The 12,351-nt window shown below is 34.9% G+C and overlaps 1 protein-coding gene across 2 annotated transcripts in view; it reads left to right on the forward strand.

Annotated features, from left to right (window-relative positions):
• LOC117178274 (methionine--tRNA ligase, cytoplasmic) overlaps positions 1–12,339 on the forward strand; it is a 30,632-nt gene extending 18,293 nt beyond the window's left edge. For both annotated transcript variants that reach the window (XM_033369629.1, XM_033369630.1), the window contains exons 12-16: positions 5,854–6,067; positions 6,143–6,379; positions 6,462–6,780; positions 11,536–11,769; positions 11,863–12,339. In XM_033369629.1, coding sequence (XP_033225520.1) covers positions 5,854–6,067; positions 6,143–6,379; positions 6,462–6,780; positions 11,536–11,769; positions 11,863–12,006 — 1,148 coding nt within the window. In that variant the 3' untranslated portion in view covers positions 12,007–12,339. The remainder of the gene's footprint in view (positions 1–5,853; positions 6,068–6,142; positions 6,380–6,461; positions 6,781–11,535; positions 11,770–11,862) is intronic.
• The last annotated feature ends 12 nt before the right edge of the window (positions 12,340–12,351 follow it).

Raw genomic sequence — 12,351 nt, forward strand, 5'->3', positions numbered from 1 at the left:
TTGTTCCCTAACCTGAAGAGATGGCTCACCGGTGAGCGTTTTTACTCAAATGAGGAGCTCATAGCTGAAACTGAGGCGTATTTTGGAGACCTTCCGATCGAGTACTTTTCGGCGATATCAAAAAGTTAGAAAATCGTTGGACTCGCTGTATCGACCTAAAAAGAGAGTATGTTGAAAAATAAAACTGACTTTGGCCAAAAAAACGTCTCCGTGTTTCATTTTTCAGGAACTTATCAGACTGCCTAGTATTTACAAAAAACTGAACTATTGGCATTCACCTAAAAATTCAGGGCGAAATGGGTCACCTTTCCAGGTGCTAACTCGCGATCTATTATAGTTAAGACAATGTTTTTTTCTCTCGAAAATACAGATATCTACGCAGAATTTTGTCTACTTTAACCTCTAGAGGACGGTGAAATTTCCGTTCAAATCAAGTTTTCATTTGACAAAAAATTTATGCATAATTTCAATAGAAAACTCATTTCAAGTACCCGACCTATCAGGTGGTCGGTATATCGACCACACCCGTCCGCAACGTAAAGGCCAATATAAAAAAAACTTTTTATGCCATTTCAGCGTTATAGTTTGGTATACCCTTATTTTTTTATGCGAGGAGTACGAAAAAAATAGTGAAAGAAATCCTGAAGGCACCCTTGACCTTGAAAATCACCATCTGAAGGTCATTTTTTTATATCTTAGCGTTATGGTTGGAATACCCATGTTTTTTGAGACGCTGAGTAAGAAAAAAATAGTGCAAAAAATCCTGAACGCAGACGTGACCTTGAAAATCGAGATTTCAAGGTCAAGTGATACATTTAGTTATTTGTTGCTATTCTAGCGTCAAAGTTGGTACATGCATATTTTTATGTGCCTAGTACTTAAAAAATAGTGTCAAAAATCTTGACATAGTTCTTGACCTCAGAATGACGATCTTTTTCCTACCAAAAGTGCAATGAACTCTAACTACATCCATGAAGATGTACAATAGCTTCTTCAGTTCCTGTTATCTAAAATGAAGGTGAACGAAGCCTTCCTTGGAATGTCGATTATCAAGGTAAAAAAGTCTCCAGGATGTTTCTCACTATTTTCCCCGTATTCAACGCACCAAATTTTGCCCGAAAACATCAAATAGTTAGCGTGCATTGGGTGGTCGATATTTCGACCACCCCCGTCCTCTAAAGGTTAATTTTTGTACGAACACTATGACCTCTCAAATGCACAGGAAACTTGCTTTACGTAGAAATAAGACATTTTCTGACGGATCTAAAATTTTTGTTAATATTTAATTGTTAAAATTAGTACTTTTTTAACAACTACGTGTACAATCTTTTGTACTTTTTAGTAAAAGACTTTATTTACAAGGTCGATGCTATAATTTTTGTTTAACTATTGAGGACATCACGCTGATTGCAAATCTGTTTTTGTGTTACAAAAATCTCTCGAGTTTTTTGTTAATAACAATTTTCAGAAAGAAATGCCTATATTCGATATAGTTTTCGTTTTTAAACGTGACTCTCAAATTACATGAAAAAAACTAAGTCTCTTATAGATTTTCTTTTCATTCAAACCATTGGTTAACGATGACCTGATAAACAACTAATTGCAAAGTAATCTTTGGCCTGTGCCAGTTGCAATTTTACAGTTAAGATTTCCTATTTTTTTAGTTATTTGTCTGACAACTTCCCCATAATCTTTTTTTCTGTCACCACTCTGAAGAAATCGTTCTTTTGTTAATAATTGTTATCAACAAACACCTAGGTAAATAAAACCTGCTTCTTTCATTCGCGTTTCTTGAATTAGGCACATATTCTAAATTTACTCTTAATTCAAACCCTTTGTTACTTTTGGCCTTATAAACACTTAATTGTAAAATAAAAAGTTGGTCTGTTGCAACTGCAATTTTATGTTTAAATTTTTCGTTTCTTCTTGGTTATTTATCTGGGGGCCTCTCAATAATCTTTCTATCACCACTCTGAAAAACACCGACCAATTTTTATTTTATTTTGCAACTGTGATAAGAAACTTTGCACATCGGAAAAATAAGAACACATATTTTCAAATAGTCTTTAAAAAATTATACACAACTTTGGCTGAAAACCACCACACGGGATCGAAAATTTGGTGACAAGTAGTAAAAAGTCGTTGAATCACTTTCGCGGACAGTTGTGGCAATCTGATTGCAGGATATCCAGTAACCTTAAACACCTGGAATCCTCCTTAAATATTTTGGAACATTGAAAACCTGGAAATCTCCTTGAATTTTTCACAAGAACCGTGAGTTACATTTTTTTCTTTCTTTTAAAACTGTTATTTTTTTAAAAGGCGAAAAGTAATTGAAATCTTTTAGTCTATTATGAAAGAAACATCTCATTTTTAATTAAATTTTGTTCCTAAGAATCTCTGGACACCATGAGATATCAAATTTTATCGCGCACCTTTTTCATGTAGAAAAAAAGTTGTACCTTTTTTAGTTTTAAAATTAAGGCCAAAAACTGATATTTTGAAAAGATATATTTCAATCTGTTTTTCGTTTCAACTTTTAAATAAAAAATTTTTTTTAAAAAATGCGCTTTAGGGTAAGCACCAGAGTTTATAGTATACTCGAAACCTTTGGCGCTGACATTAACTAAAATAATAACTACTCCTGAACTATGATATATTTTGATTTGAAACTTTCCAAAAGAATTTATCACATTTTTCTTTGAATTTGCGCAGCGAGAAGTTTTTTCTTGCTTAAAATTCCCTCGATAAAAAAACTCTAGAATATACGAAAGTCTGATTCATGCCGAACATCAGAAAAAAACGAATAACAATTTTTCAAAAATACGTTTTTTAATTCCTGTTACTCTATCAGTCAAAGGCACCCTAAAGCGCATTCCCTAAATTGAAAAATCTGCCGGCTCCCCGCGCATATTCTCATCGCACGCCGTGCGCGTGGCTCGCTGTTCTCGTAAGTTTGAACGCGTCTAGGGCGCGGAACACTTGTTATCGCGCTTCGCGCTCGGTCTTTGTATTTCCCCCACATTTGTACATATAGTTTTTAAAATTAAGGGTCAAAGCATGGTTAAACTAAAATTTGGAGATTGCGAATTCTCTTTTTTTTGTTAAAGCTTCTTCGGCTATAACGAACACATTCTCATCACTTGTCTCGCGCTTTGCACTCGATTTTGTCCAACATGTGAAATTTTCTACACTATGTTTAACACTTTTATATCAAATGTATATTATATTTATTTACATACCTAGCCCTGGGATTGATTATTCAGATATTGTAAAATAGAGTAAAAATTTTGTTTATCATGAAAACTTTAATATTCGTTTCTAATTTCACATTAAATTTTATTCTCAGCTACCCTAAAAAAATGTATAGTTTCAATCAATTTATATTATTACAATTTATAATATGCATTGGTATTGAAACATACATATTTTTATTTTCTTAATTAACAAAGGGCGCATCCTATAAAAAATTTGGTTCTTAAACATTTTATTGCAACTTGTATCGTTTTCCATAAATCTCATTTGTTTATTTTTAGTGTTATTTTTTACGATTTAAACCAAAAATCGCATCCTAGCGCAAAGGGATTCTAACGGAGGGAAAGCCGCAGGGTCGAAATTCAATTTGAGGTCGCGTGATCATACTTCGAAAGATTATCGAATTTCATGCGACACTTGTCAACATCTTCTTGGTAAGTGGGGCCTGGTTTTGAAAATATGAATTTTTGAAAATTGCTGCTGTAGGGTTCGAATATTTGGCTAGAGATTTTTTTTTACATAGTTAAAAAATCCGAATTATATTATTCATAATTTTATCGCTATAACCTGTAACTTAAACAAAAATTAAATCACTTAAAATAGTTCCCGCTTTATGTATTGCCATATATATGAAATATAAACTGTTTTTTATCATCAGATATTTCGTCACTTTCCATTATTTTTTCGCTTTTGCAACACCCACGTTCACCTGAAGCAACAACTAACAGAAAGAGTTTCCGTGATTCCGAGCTTTCCCGAAACCACGAGAAAATTTTGTTTAAACAATTATTGATAATTATAAATAATAATGCATAATTATTGATAATGAATTTTTCGGGTCGACACCTTTTGTTTGAATTTTCTTTCGTAGCTTGTCGTTTGACCAAGAATTTACTTTATAAATGTTAATGTTGTTTTTTACGAATCAAACAAAAACTACGCATTGTATAAAAAATTATTCATGACAGATTTGTAGCTCTTTTTTGGGTGAATAACTTTTTTTGTAGCTTGTTTCGTTTGTCCAAGAATTTCATTTTTTCATGTTTAATGTTTTTTTTACGAATAAGGCAAAAACTACGTTTTATGTAAAAAAGTGATCCATAACAAATTTTTTGTTGTGATCAAAATCTGAATTTTTAATCCTTCACGAAAAATCAAAATGTTGTTTTGATAATCTTTCAGGGCTTCCAAAAAGCAACGTTTTTGTTCTCTGGAATTTTTCGATATTTTGCGTGTTTGGCTTAAGATGTTCATTTGTATTTTGTATTTTGAAAATCTTATAACTCTGTCAATTTTCTTTTTATCGACAAAATTCGCAAGGATAAATTGTTCGAGTTTCCGAGCACGACGAATAATCGAACATTTTGAAAATGTTCCCACTTTTTCAATTTTTATTCAAAATGGCTGGCAAACGAACTTGTACTTCAATTTAAGACATTAAGAGAGTATATAAAAAGCCAATCCTATCTGTCAATTCTTTCTAAAGTTATCGTGCTTACTGACAGGCATACATTCAGACAGACGCATTCGTGAAAACCTATTTTTCGGTTTGAGAGAGTCTCAAAGCGTGGAATTTGACTAAAATAACTAAAATCCTAAAGATATGGCTCAATTCCATTATAATTATCTGAATCTGAAAATGAAAAAATGTTGAAGAAAATCGGTTAATATTTCGAGTAATTAAGCACATCTTTAAGTACATGCTAAATTACAAGTACTGCCAACTGGCATTGAAGATATTAATCGATTTTCATCAACTTTCTTTTCATTTGCATAAAATTAGATTAGGAAATTGATTCAACTAATTAAAATTTAACTTATTAAAATTTTAACACATTTTAATTTTTCTCAACCGGTTCTAATTGTCTCGCGCGAAGCGCACGAATGACAGTCAAGTATCCCTCTTGGGTTCTAGTGGAGGGAAAAAATTGTAGGGTGGCGGCCCTGCTCCTCCCTGAAAACTGCAAAGAAAAGTTTGGGAAACGCTGCAGTAGAACACATGTTGAAGTTAAAAACAGATTAAAATGGATTTTTTCTAAAAATTAAATTTTTCGGCTTTAATTTGAAAACTGAAAAAGCTGCAACTTTTTGTCTAGAGAATAAGAGATGCGCAATAAAATTTAACCTCCAGATATATCCTTTAAAATATATATTCGAATATTTGTTTTATAGCTTTCAGGGGACTTCATTTTTGCACGAGAAAATTGTATGTACCCTTATTTCACCCGTCGACTCAATTGCTATTCGTGTGATAGCAGAATTTACCTTCAGCTCTTCGCGCTCGTCGATATTTCCACACTGCGGCCCATGCTGCTGTAGTTTCACACTCATGGGCAATTGCCTATTTTGTGCACTTGTATTACAAATAGCTATGTTTGTTGACTTTTTTTATTAATACATATCAGCCCAAATGCCACCATTAGCTAAATTTTCATTAACATCAAGCATGCGAAATGTGTGAATTAAGTTAATTTAGGTATTTCGCGTTTATTTACAGTTATCCGCTGTAGGAATGTCCCATGTCCCTATTATTTTTTGAATTTATGAATAACTTTTCTTCAAAAAATTGCCTTGCAAGCTTAGTCATTTGCTTTTTAGAGTACCTGAACTATGAAGACACAAAGTTTTCGAAATCGAGAGGAATAGGAGTCTTTGGAACAGATGCGATAGAAACCGGAATTCCTGCAGACGTATGGAGATTCTACTTGGCCTACATTAGGCCAGAAAGTCAAGACTCCAATTTCTGTTGGTCTGATCTAGCTACGAAGAACAACAGTGAACTATTAAACAATCTTGGTAATTTTGTTAACAGGTCTGTTTATTTCATTCAGTTTTATTTCCTTATTCTTAATGAAAAATATGTTATGATACAGTATTTTATATTTAGGGCTCTTATGTTCGTTGAGAAGAACTATAATTCTAAAGTACCAGCGATGGAACCTCAGGAAGACGATTTTACGGTTTTGGCTTTAACGCAACGTGAACTGACTAACTATATTCTGTGTTTCTCGAAAACAAAGATAAGGGACGCTTTGAAACATGTGCTTGCGATCTCAAAACATGGAAATCAGTACATGCAGTTCCAGCAACCGTGGGTGAAAATTAAAGGCACTGATCAAGACAAGTAAATGAAAATGTTACGAATGACTATTTTTATAAAGGGAATTAAAGAAGATTTACTAATCAATATTTTAAATTTTCAACAGGAAAAAGGCAGGAACAGTCATTGGAATTTGCTGCAACCTGGCGTGTTTGCTATCAGCACTTCTGGCTCCATACATGCCCAGTACAGCCCGAGAAATAAGAGATCAATTAGGCATGGATAGAAAAGAATACGGCTACATTCCCGACATTGTCACAACTATGTTACCTGCTGGTCATAAACTGAACAAACCAACTCCACTGTTTACCAAAATAGAGAATCAACAAGTAGAAGACCTTCGGAAGAAATACGCCGGAAAACAAGAATCGTCTCAAAAATCTCCTGAGGATATCAAGACATTAGAAGATAAGATCGCCAAGCAGGTAGGGAAGTTTGATATTTTTGTTTACCTGGAACAAAGAAGAAGGGATGTGAGATGAGAGATATAAAATCGTCTCGAAATATGGTCACGAGTAGATAATAAATCACATGGTAGCTAAGGGTTCCATTTTATTATGAACGAGAGAGCAAAACAGCATTTCAAAAAGTATTAAAATGTGTCCCCGATATTGTTGTGGGTTAATAGGAAAATGGGAATCAGAAGACTATTTGTTATAGCATGTTACGCTCGAGTTGATGGTGAAGTGGTGAAGTAAAAGATATCTTCTGAAACTGATTCTGGGGAAATAATAATTCTACTCAGAGATATGAATAATAGGGTTGCTTCCAAAGTCAGATATCATTTTTCCAATAATTGTATCTTATAGTATATAAAATTCGAATTTAAAAAACACTCATAAAATATTTGTCATATATTGTTTACTATTTTTAATTCAATGTTGAAATATGAATTTTTTATCACGATGTGGAATGGAAGGCCCCTTTAACGTCAAAAGGGTCGGAATTTTCACCAATCACAGCTCATGTGTCAGAGATTCTCAAATATATTTTTCTGTGTCGATGTTTTGTTTTAGTTATGTGCACATCGAAAATAGAAATCGCAAAATATTGTTTAAACAAATTTTAAAGGAAGGTTTCGTACAAGCTAATAGCGAAAATCTACCGAAAACAGATATATTTGTGGTATGTATATAAAAATTCATTGAAAAAGTACTTAAATGTAGTCATGTTTACTGAACAATTCGTAAATATGTACGATTCTAAATGTGTTAATAATTATACTTACTGTTTTCCTTCATCGCACTACTGACTCTTAATCCAAATATTATCACAGGATAACTTTTTTTTGTCACATAAACCTCAACAATTAAATCTATCAAATCTAAATAGTCAGAATTGACAGCAGACCTCTTTACCATGAGTTTCGTTAGTTTTCTTGGTTTGTATTGAAGCCACATCGTCACATTGATGAATAATTATAAGAACCCCTGAGTCACGTGACACCAATTTGAATAAGTGTTTTACCGCCTGCAATTTTTTATATTTTTTTTACTGTTGAACGACTCAAAAGAAAAAAAATTATAACGCACCTTAGGGTCGGATTAAAATTATGTATTAAAAATGATTTTATCTAAAACCGTGAAACAATCCTATTGGGTTGATGTACAATGCGAAGGTACTGATAGGGTAATAGGTTGTATTGGAGATCCAGAAGCGAATGGTAACAGGTCGCGAGTGCATGATAAGTGTCTGTTTTTCACTTTTTTTACTGATTCAATTTTCTTCACTATATAAACAATTGAATTTTTTAGATCTATTTTTTTTAAATTTCTATTTGTGTTGTCGGCTGGCATAGGGCCCCCCTCACACACACACAAATACAGGGTTTTCCACTATTGTCGTATTAAAGCTGATATCGTTGTTTCAGTTTTGAATTTTTAAAAATAAAATTGCCAGGAAATACTATTCAAATGGTTCTGTTTAACAGCAATTAGGCTTAATAGCTGACTAAAAAAAAAAAAGATATTTTTATGGAAGGATAAAGAACGGAAAATCAGGATGAGGAGAAACACAGCTACTGGTTTATGTACAGTCATTTTATTTACCACGAAAATCATCAAAACAATGTTGTAATTGAAAAATATCAACAATAGTATCCAAAGAATGTTCAGTGTGCACCAAACTTTAGTCTAAAAGTGTTTCGCTCAATCCTCGCGTGCACAGTCAACGTACAAATGGACGCGATGCAAATCGCACATCGCTCTAGTGCACGAATGATATCTCTCTCTTGTTTTTCGGCCTCTCTTGAGGTCGTAAAACGCACACCTAACCTTGATAACCGAACGCAGCCTTTCATCTTGCACTGTATCAACTGCATTAATATTTAAAATAACTCTGGTCGCCATACGAATATCGGTGCGTAATTATTTCGGTTTATAGTATCGCCTTGCTTCCAAAAACGTGATACTTACCGTCGGAAACAAGGGAATATGCAAAAAAACGTTGAGAAAAAAATTCACCCCGCGAATTCAAAGCTTCAACACCCTCGACAGCTTTTGAGCGACTGGCCAATCGTTAGCAAAGGAACGCATACTTCAGTATTCGGACTAACGATAGATGATACCACAAAGTTTATTTGAATAAAAAATTATAGAAATATTTACGATTGAAAAAGCCTTGGGTACCAAATGACGATATTTTTTTCGTTTTTCCACCAAAGGCTTTGGAAGTTTATGCGTATTCACTGACTGTCTGAATGCACTAAGAATGTTCGAAATATACAAAAAGGCACTATTGCCATCTGCCAATAAGTGGTTTGGGTCGAATAACCAAAGATGGATACTACAGGAGGACAATGATTCAAAACATCGGAGTTGTCTGTGTACCACATGGAAAACCGAAAACAATATCATGACCTTAGATTAGGCTCCGCAGTCACCTGACGAAAATCCAATCGAAAATATATGGTCGGTCATGAAGATAAAACTTCTAGAAAAACTTTTACTCACTCTAAATTGACATGCCGCCAATTTACGCCGAAAACCTAGTAGAAATCATGCCCCATCGCTGCCAGGCTATAATTGAAAATAATGAAGACTGAAAAATTTATTAAGTAAGTGCAGTGTAGTGTATTGAGTGTACTTTAAGACGATATGACTGATTTCCAAAATTAAATTTATTTCTAAAAGTTACTGCTTAAACGCTCTTCTGCCACGTACTGTATATATCAGTTCAGTTTCGATTCCTTTGGAATCGAACCGAACGGCCTATGACAAATCCACCGTACGCGACCTCGAGTTGCAGGTAGAGGGTCCCTGTACCAAGGGTTTCTGCTGAATATGGTTACAATAATTAATAAGCAGTCGCAAACAATTTTCCAGGGATGGTCCCAAAGGAATATACCCTAAGCGGAGGCGTAACAACCTAGGCGAAGCGTCTTAAACGGTGGCTTTGGGAAAACGGGCGATCTCTCGGGGTCTGCAGCCTTATCCTTGCATGCGGGCCTCTACAAGGACGTACGAAATCTTTCCTTAGCTACTCGTGGTAATAACAATGATACCAATAAACCGTCAAAAAGTTGCAGATGCAGTTCAAACGATTGAAAGCGTAGAACGCCCGATAATGGGTCGGCAAACAGTAACAATGACCCTAGAGTTCGATGTGCTAAAAATAATTTAGATGCAAGCACTACGACGAACCGGTGAAACTTCCACATTAAGTGGACGAATCAAGTCAAGGAAACGCCCATTCCGCAGTGGCTAATGTTAGGACGCACTATACTGCTACCAGGATGTGGAAACTCAATGCTTTCAAGATGAATGTTCAACCAAACATAGTGAGATGAATAGAACCTTTGATGCCCCTTTGGAAAACTAGATTTACTATCTCATCTTGAAATTTTTGTGTGACAACGAACAACGTCACCTACCGGAGTGATGTCTTTCAGGGCGATACCATGAGCCCTTTGCTTTTTTGTATCACACTTCTGCCTCTATCTCTCGCACTACGAAATTCTTCGTAATACCTCTGTAGCGACACTAATTATCGCAAAGATATGGTGCCTCATGTATTTTATATGGATTACCTGAAGATCTATTGCCGCTGGTAAAAACAAACTGTTCCAAAATTCATCTAAAAAAATGAACGATTTTTGGCATTCCCAATGACTAAGCTTGTCGGTATAGTTGTTATTATACATCATAACACTGGAGATCTCACGCCGTTAATGCGGACGCGGACTTCTGAATCTTCAGTGTCTTCATAGCTGAACTGTTCTAAATACAGCTTAGGGGTCATTCACAAAATAAGTGATACATTTTTCAGGAACTTCTGGCCCCCCTCCCCCACCCTGCTTGATACTTTTTCTATTTCTCTAAACATGGAAAATGATACTTCGGCAGGCTCGGACAACAGTATCCGTTGCACACTCGATGCCTGTCATCGTGCTCGAAGACTTTGAGAAACGAACTACATTCGTGATCGTATTTTCGGCTCCTGCCGACTATAACACTGCCAAGGAGAAGGCAAAGATATCAAGACCTTAAAAGGGAGCTGAAACGACTGTTCCCAAAGTATTCGGTTAAAGTAGTTGTCCTTGTTATCAGTGCTCTCGGAGTTGCGAAACTATAACTGGTTTATAACCTTGAATGAATATTCGCGACCCAAAAATATGGCAAGATACTTGCGAGATAAATACAGAAAACTATAATCGTTGAGTCGCTGCGTGTGCTCAAGACATACGAGGGTTTCGCTGGCTTGTTGTCATGATTTCATCGCTCCCTGTGACCACTCATCTCACGGTCGTGAGGCTTGACTGTAGGTGTGACTTACCGCGGTTCTACTGGGAGCCGGTGACATTTTAAAAGATGGCCATGGATTTCAGTTGCTCCCAGTTGCACCCAGCGATGGTTCTTCTATCTGTTTGTATGTGCCTCTAATTCCCCCTCCACCGTCTCTCTATCGGTATGTGTTCACCTTTTATGAATTTTGAAAATCTGAGTTTGGATTCGTTATCAGTGACCCCGAAAAACCATAAGATAGATGATTTTTAATTATGGGATTGGCATCAAATTTTTTCTTTAATTCAGGTAATCTGCAACGCGATAATAAACTTTGCCTACCCATATCTCTGAAACCATGTATTTTTGTATCTTGTTCAATGTTAAAGCAATGCTAATAATTTACGGTCACGACATGTATGTGTCGTCATGAATTAAATCATTTTTTTAAATGTATAGGCCCAACTAGTCAGAGATCTGAAAGCCAGGCAAGATAAAAGTGTTTGGCAACCAGCAGTAGATGTTCTCCTGAGATTGAAAAAACAGTTGTCTAGTCTACAAACCACTGAAAGTCAACCTTCAAAACTTCCAGTAAACAAAAAAGCAGCTGCACCGTCAATTGTTCCGGAACAAAATGGAAGTATTTCTAATTCTGAAGATATTAAAATATTAGAAGCAGCCATTGCGAAGCAAGTAAGTATTTTTTTATTTTAATTTTTGAAAATAATTCTGTAAGTTTTCGTAAATTATTGTTAAAAACTTTTATTTGCATAACACTTTGTCTAGGGTCTCCTTGTCCGTGAACTAAAGTCCAAGGAGCAAAAATCCGTGTGGCAACCACAAGTGGACTTGCTCTTAAAGCTAAAGAAGCAATTGGCTGATCTCACGGGGACAAGTACCAGTGACAAAAAGTCCAAAAAAAGAAAATAAATGGAATAAACTAGCAAAAATCGTCGTTTCCGCAGAAAATACACTACCATGCAAAAGTTCGCGGAAACCTCTTCTTTGATCACTAATAAAGTTTTCTTCATTTTAATTATGCCAGAGCAAAAGTTTGTTCTCTTTTAATTGTTGAACACTCTCAAAATTCGGTATAAAATTAGCCTAAAATGAAGCCAACTTGTATATTTTTCAAGTAGATCGTATCTTAAATTTATTTTTATACAATATCGCAGCCGCTTATAAGCATATATCTAAACAAAAAATCCCTTTTCAGTCCAAGAATTTGAAGTTGGAAAAATTTGAAAACAACTTATCTGTAGGCTAAGAAAAATA

Source organism: Belonocnema kinseyi, chromosome 8 (assembly GCF_010883055.1).
Source record: "Belonocnema kinseyi isolate 2016_QV_RU_SX_M_011 chromosome 8, B_treatae_v1, whole genome shotgun sequence".
NCBI classification, from domain to species: Eukaryota; Metazoa; Arthropoda; class Insecta; order Hymenoptera; family Cynipidae; genus Belonocnema; species Belonocnema kinseyi.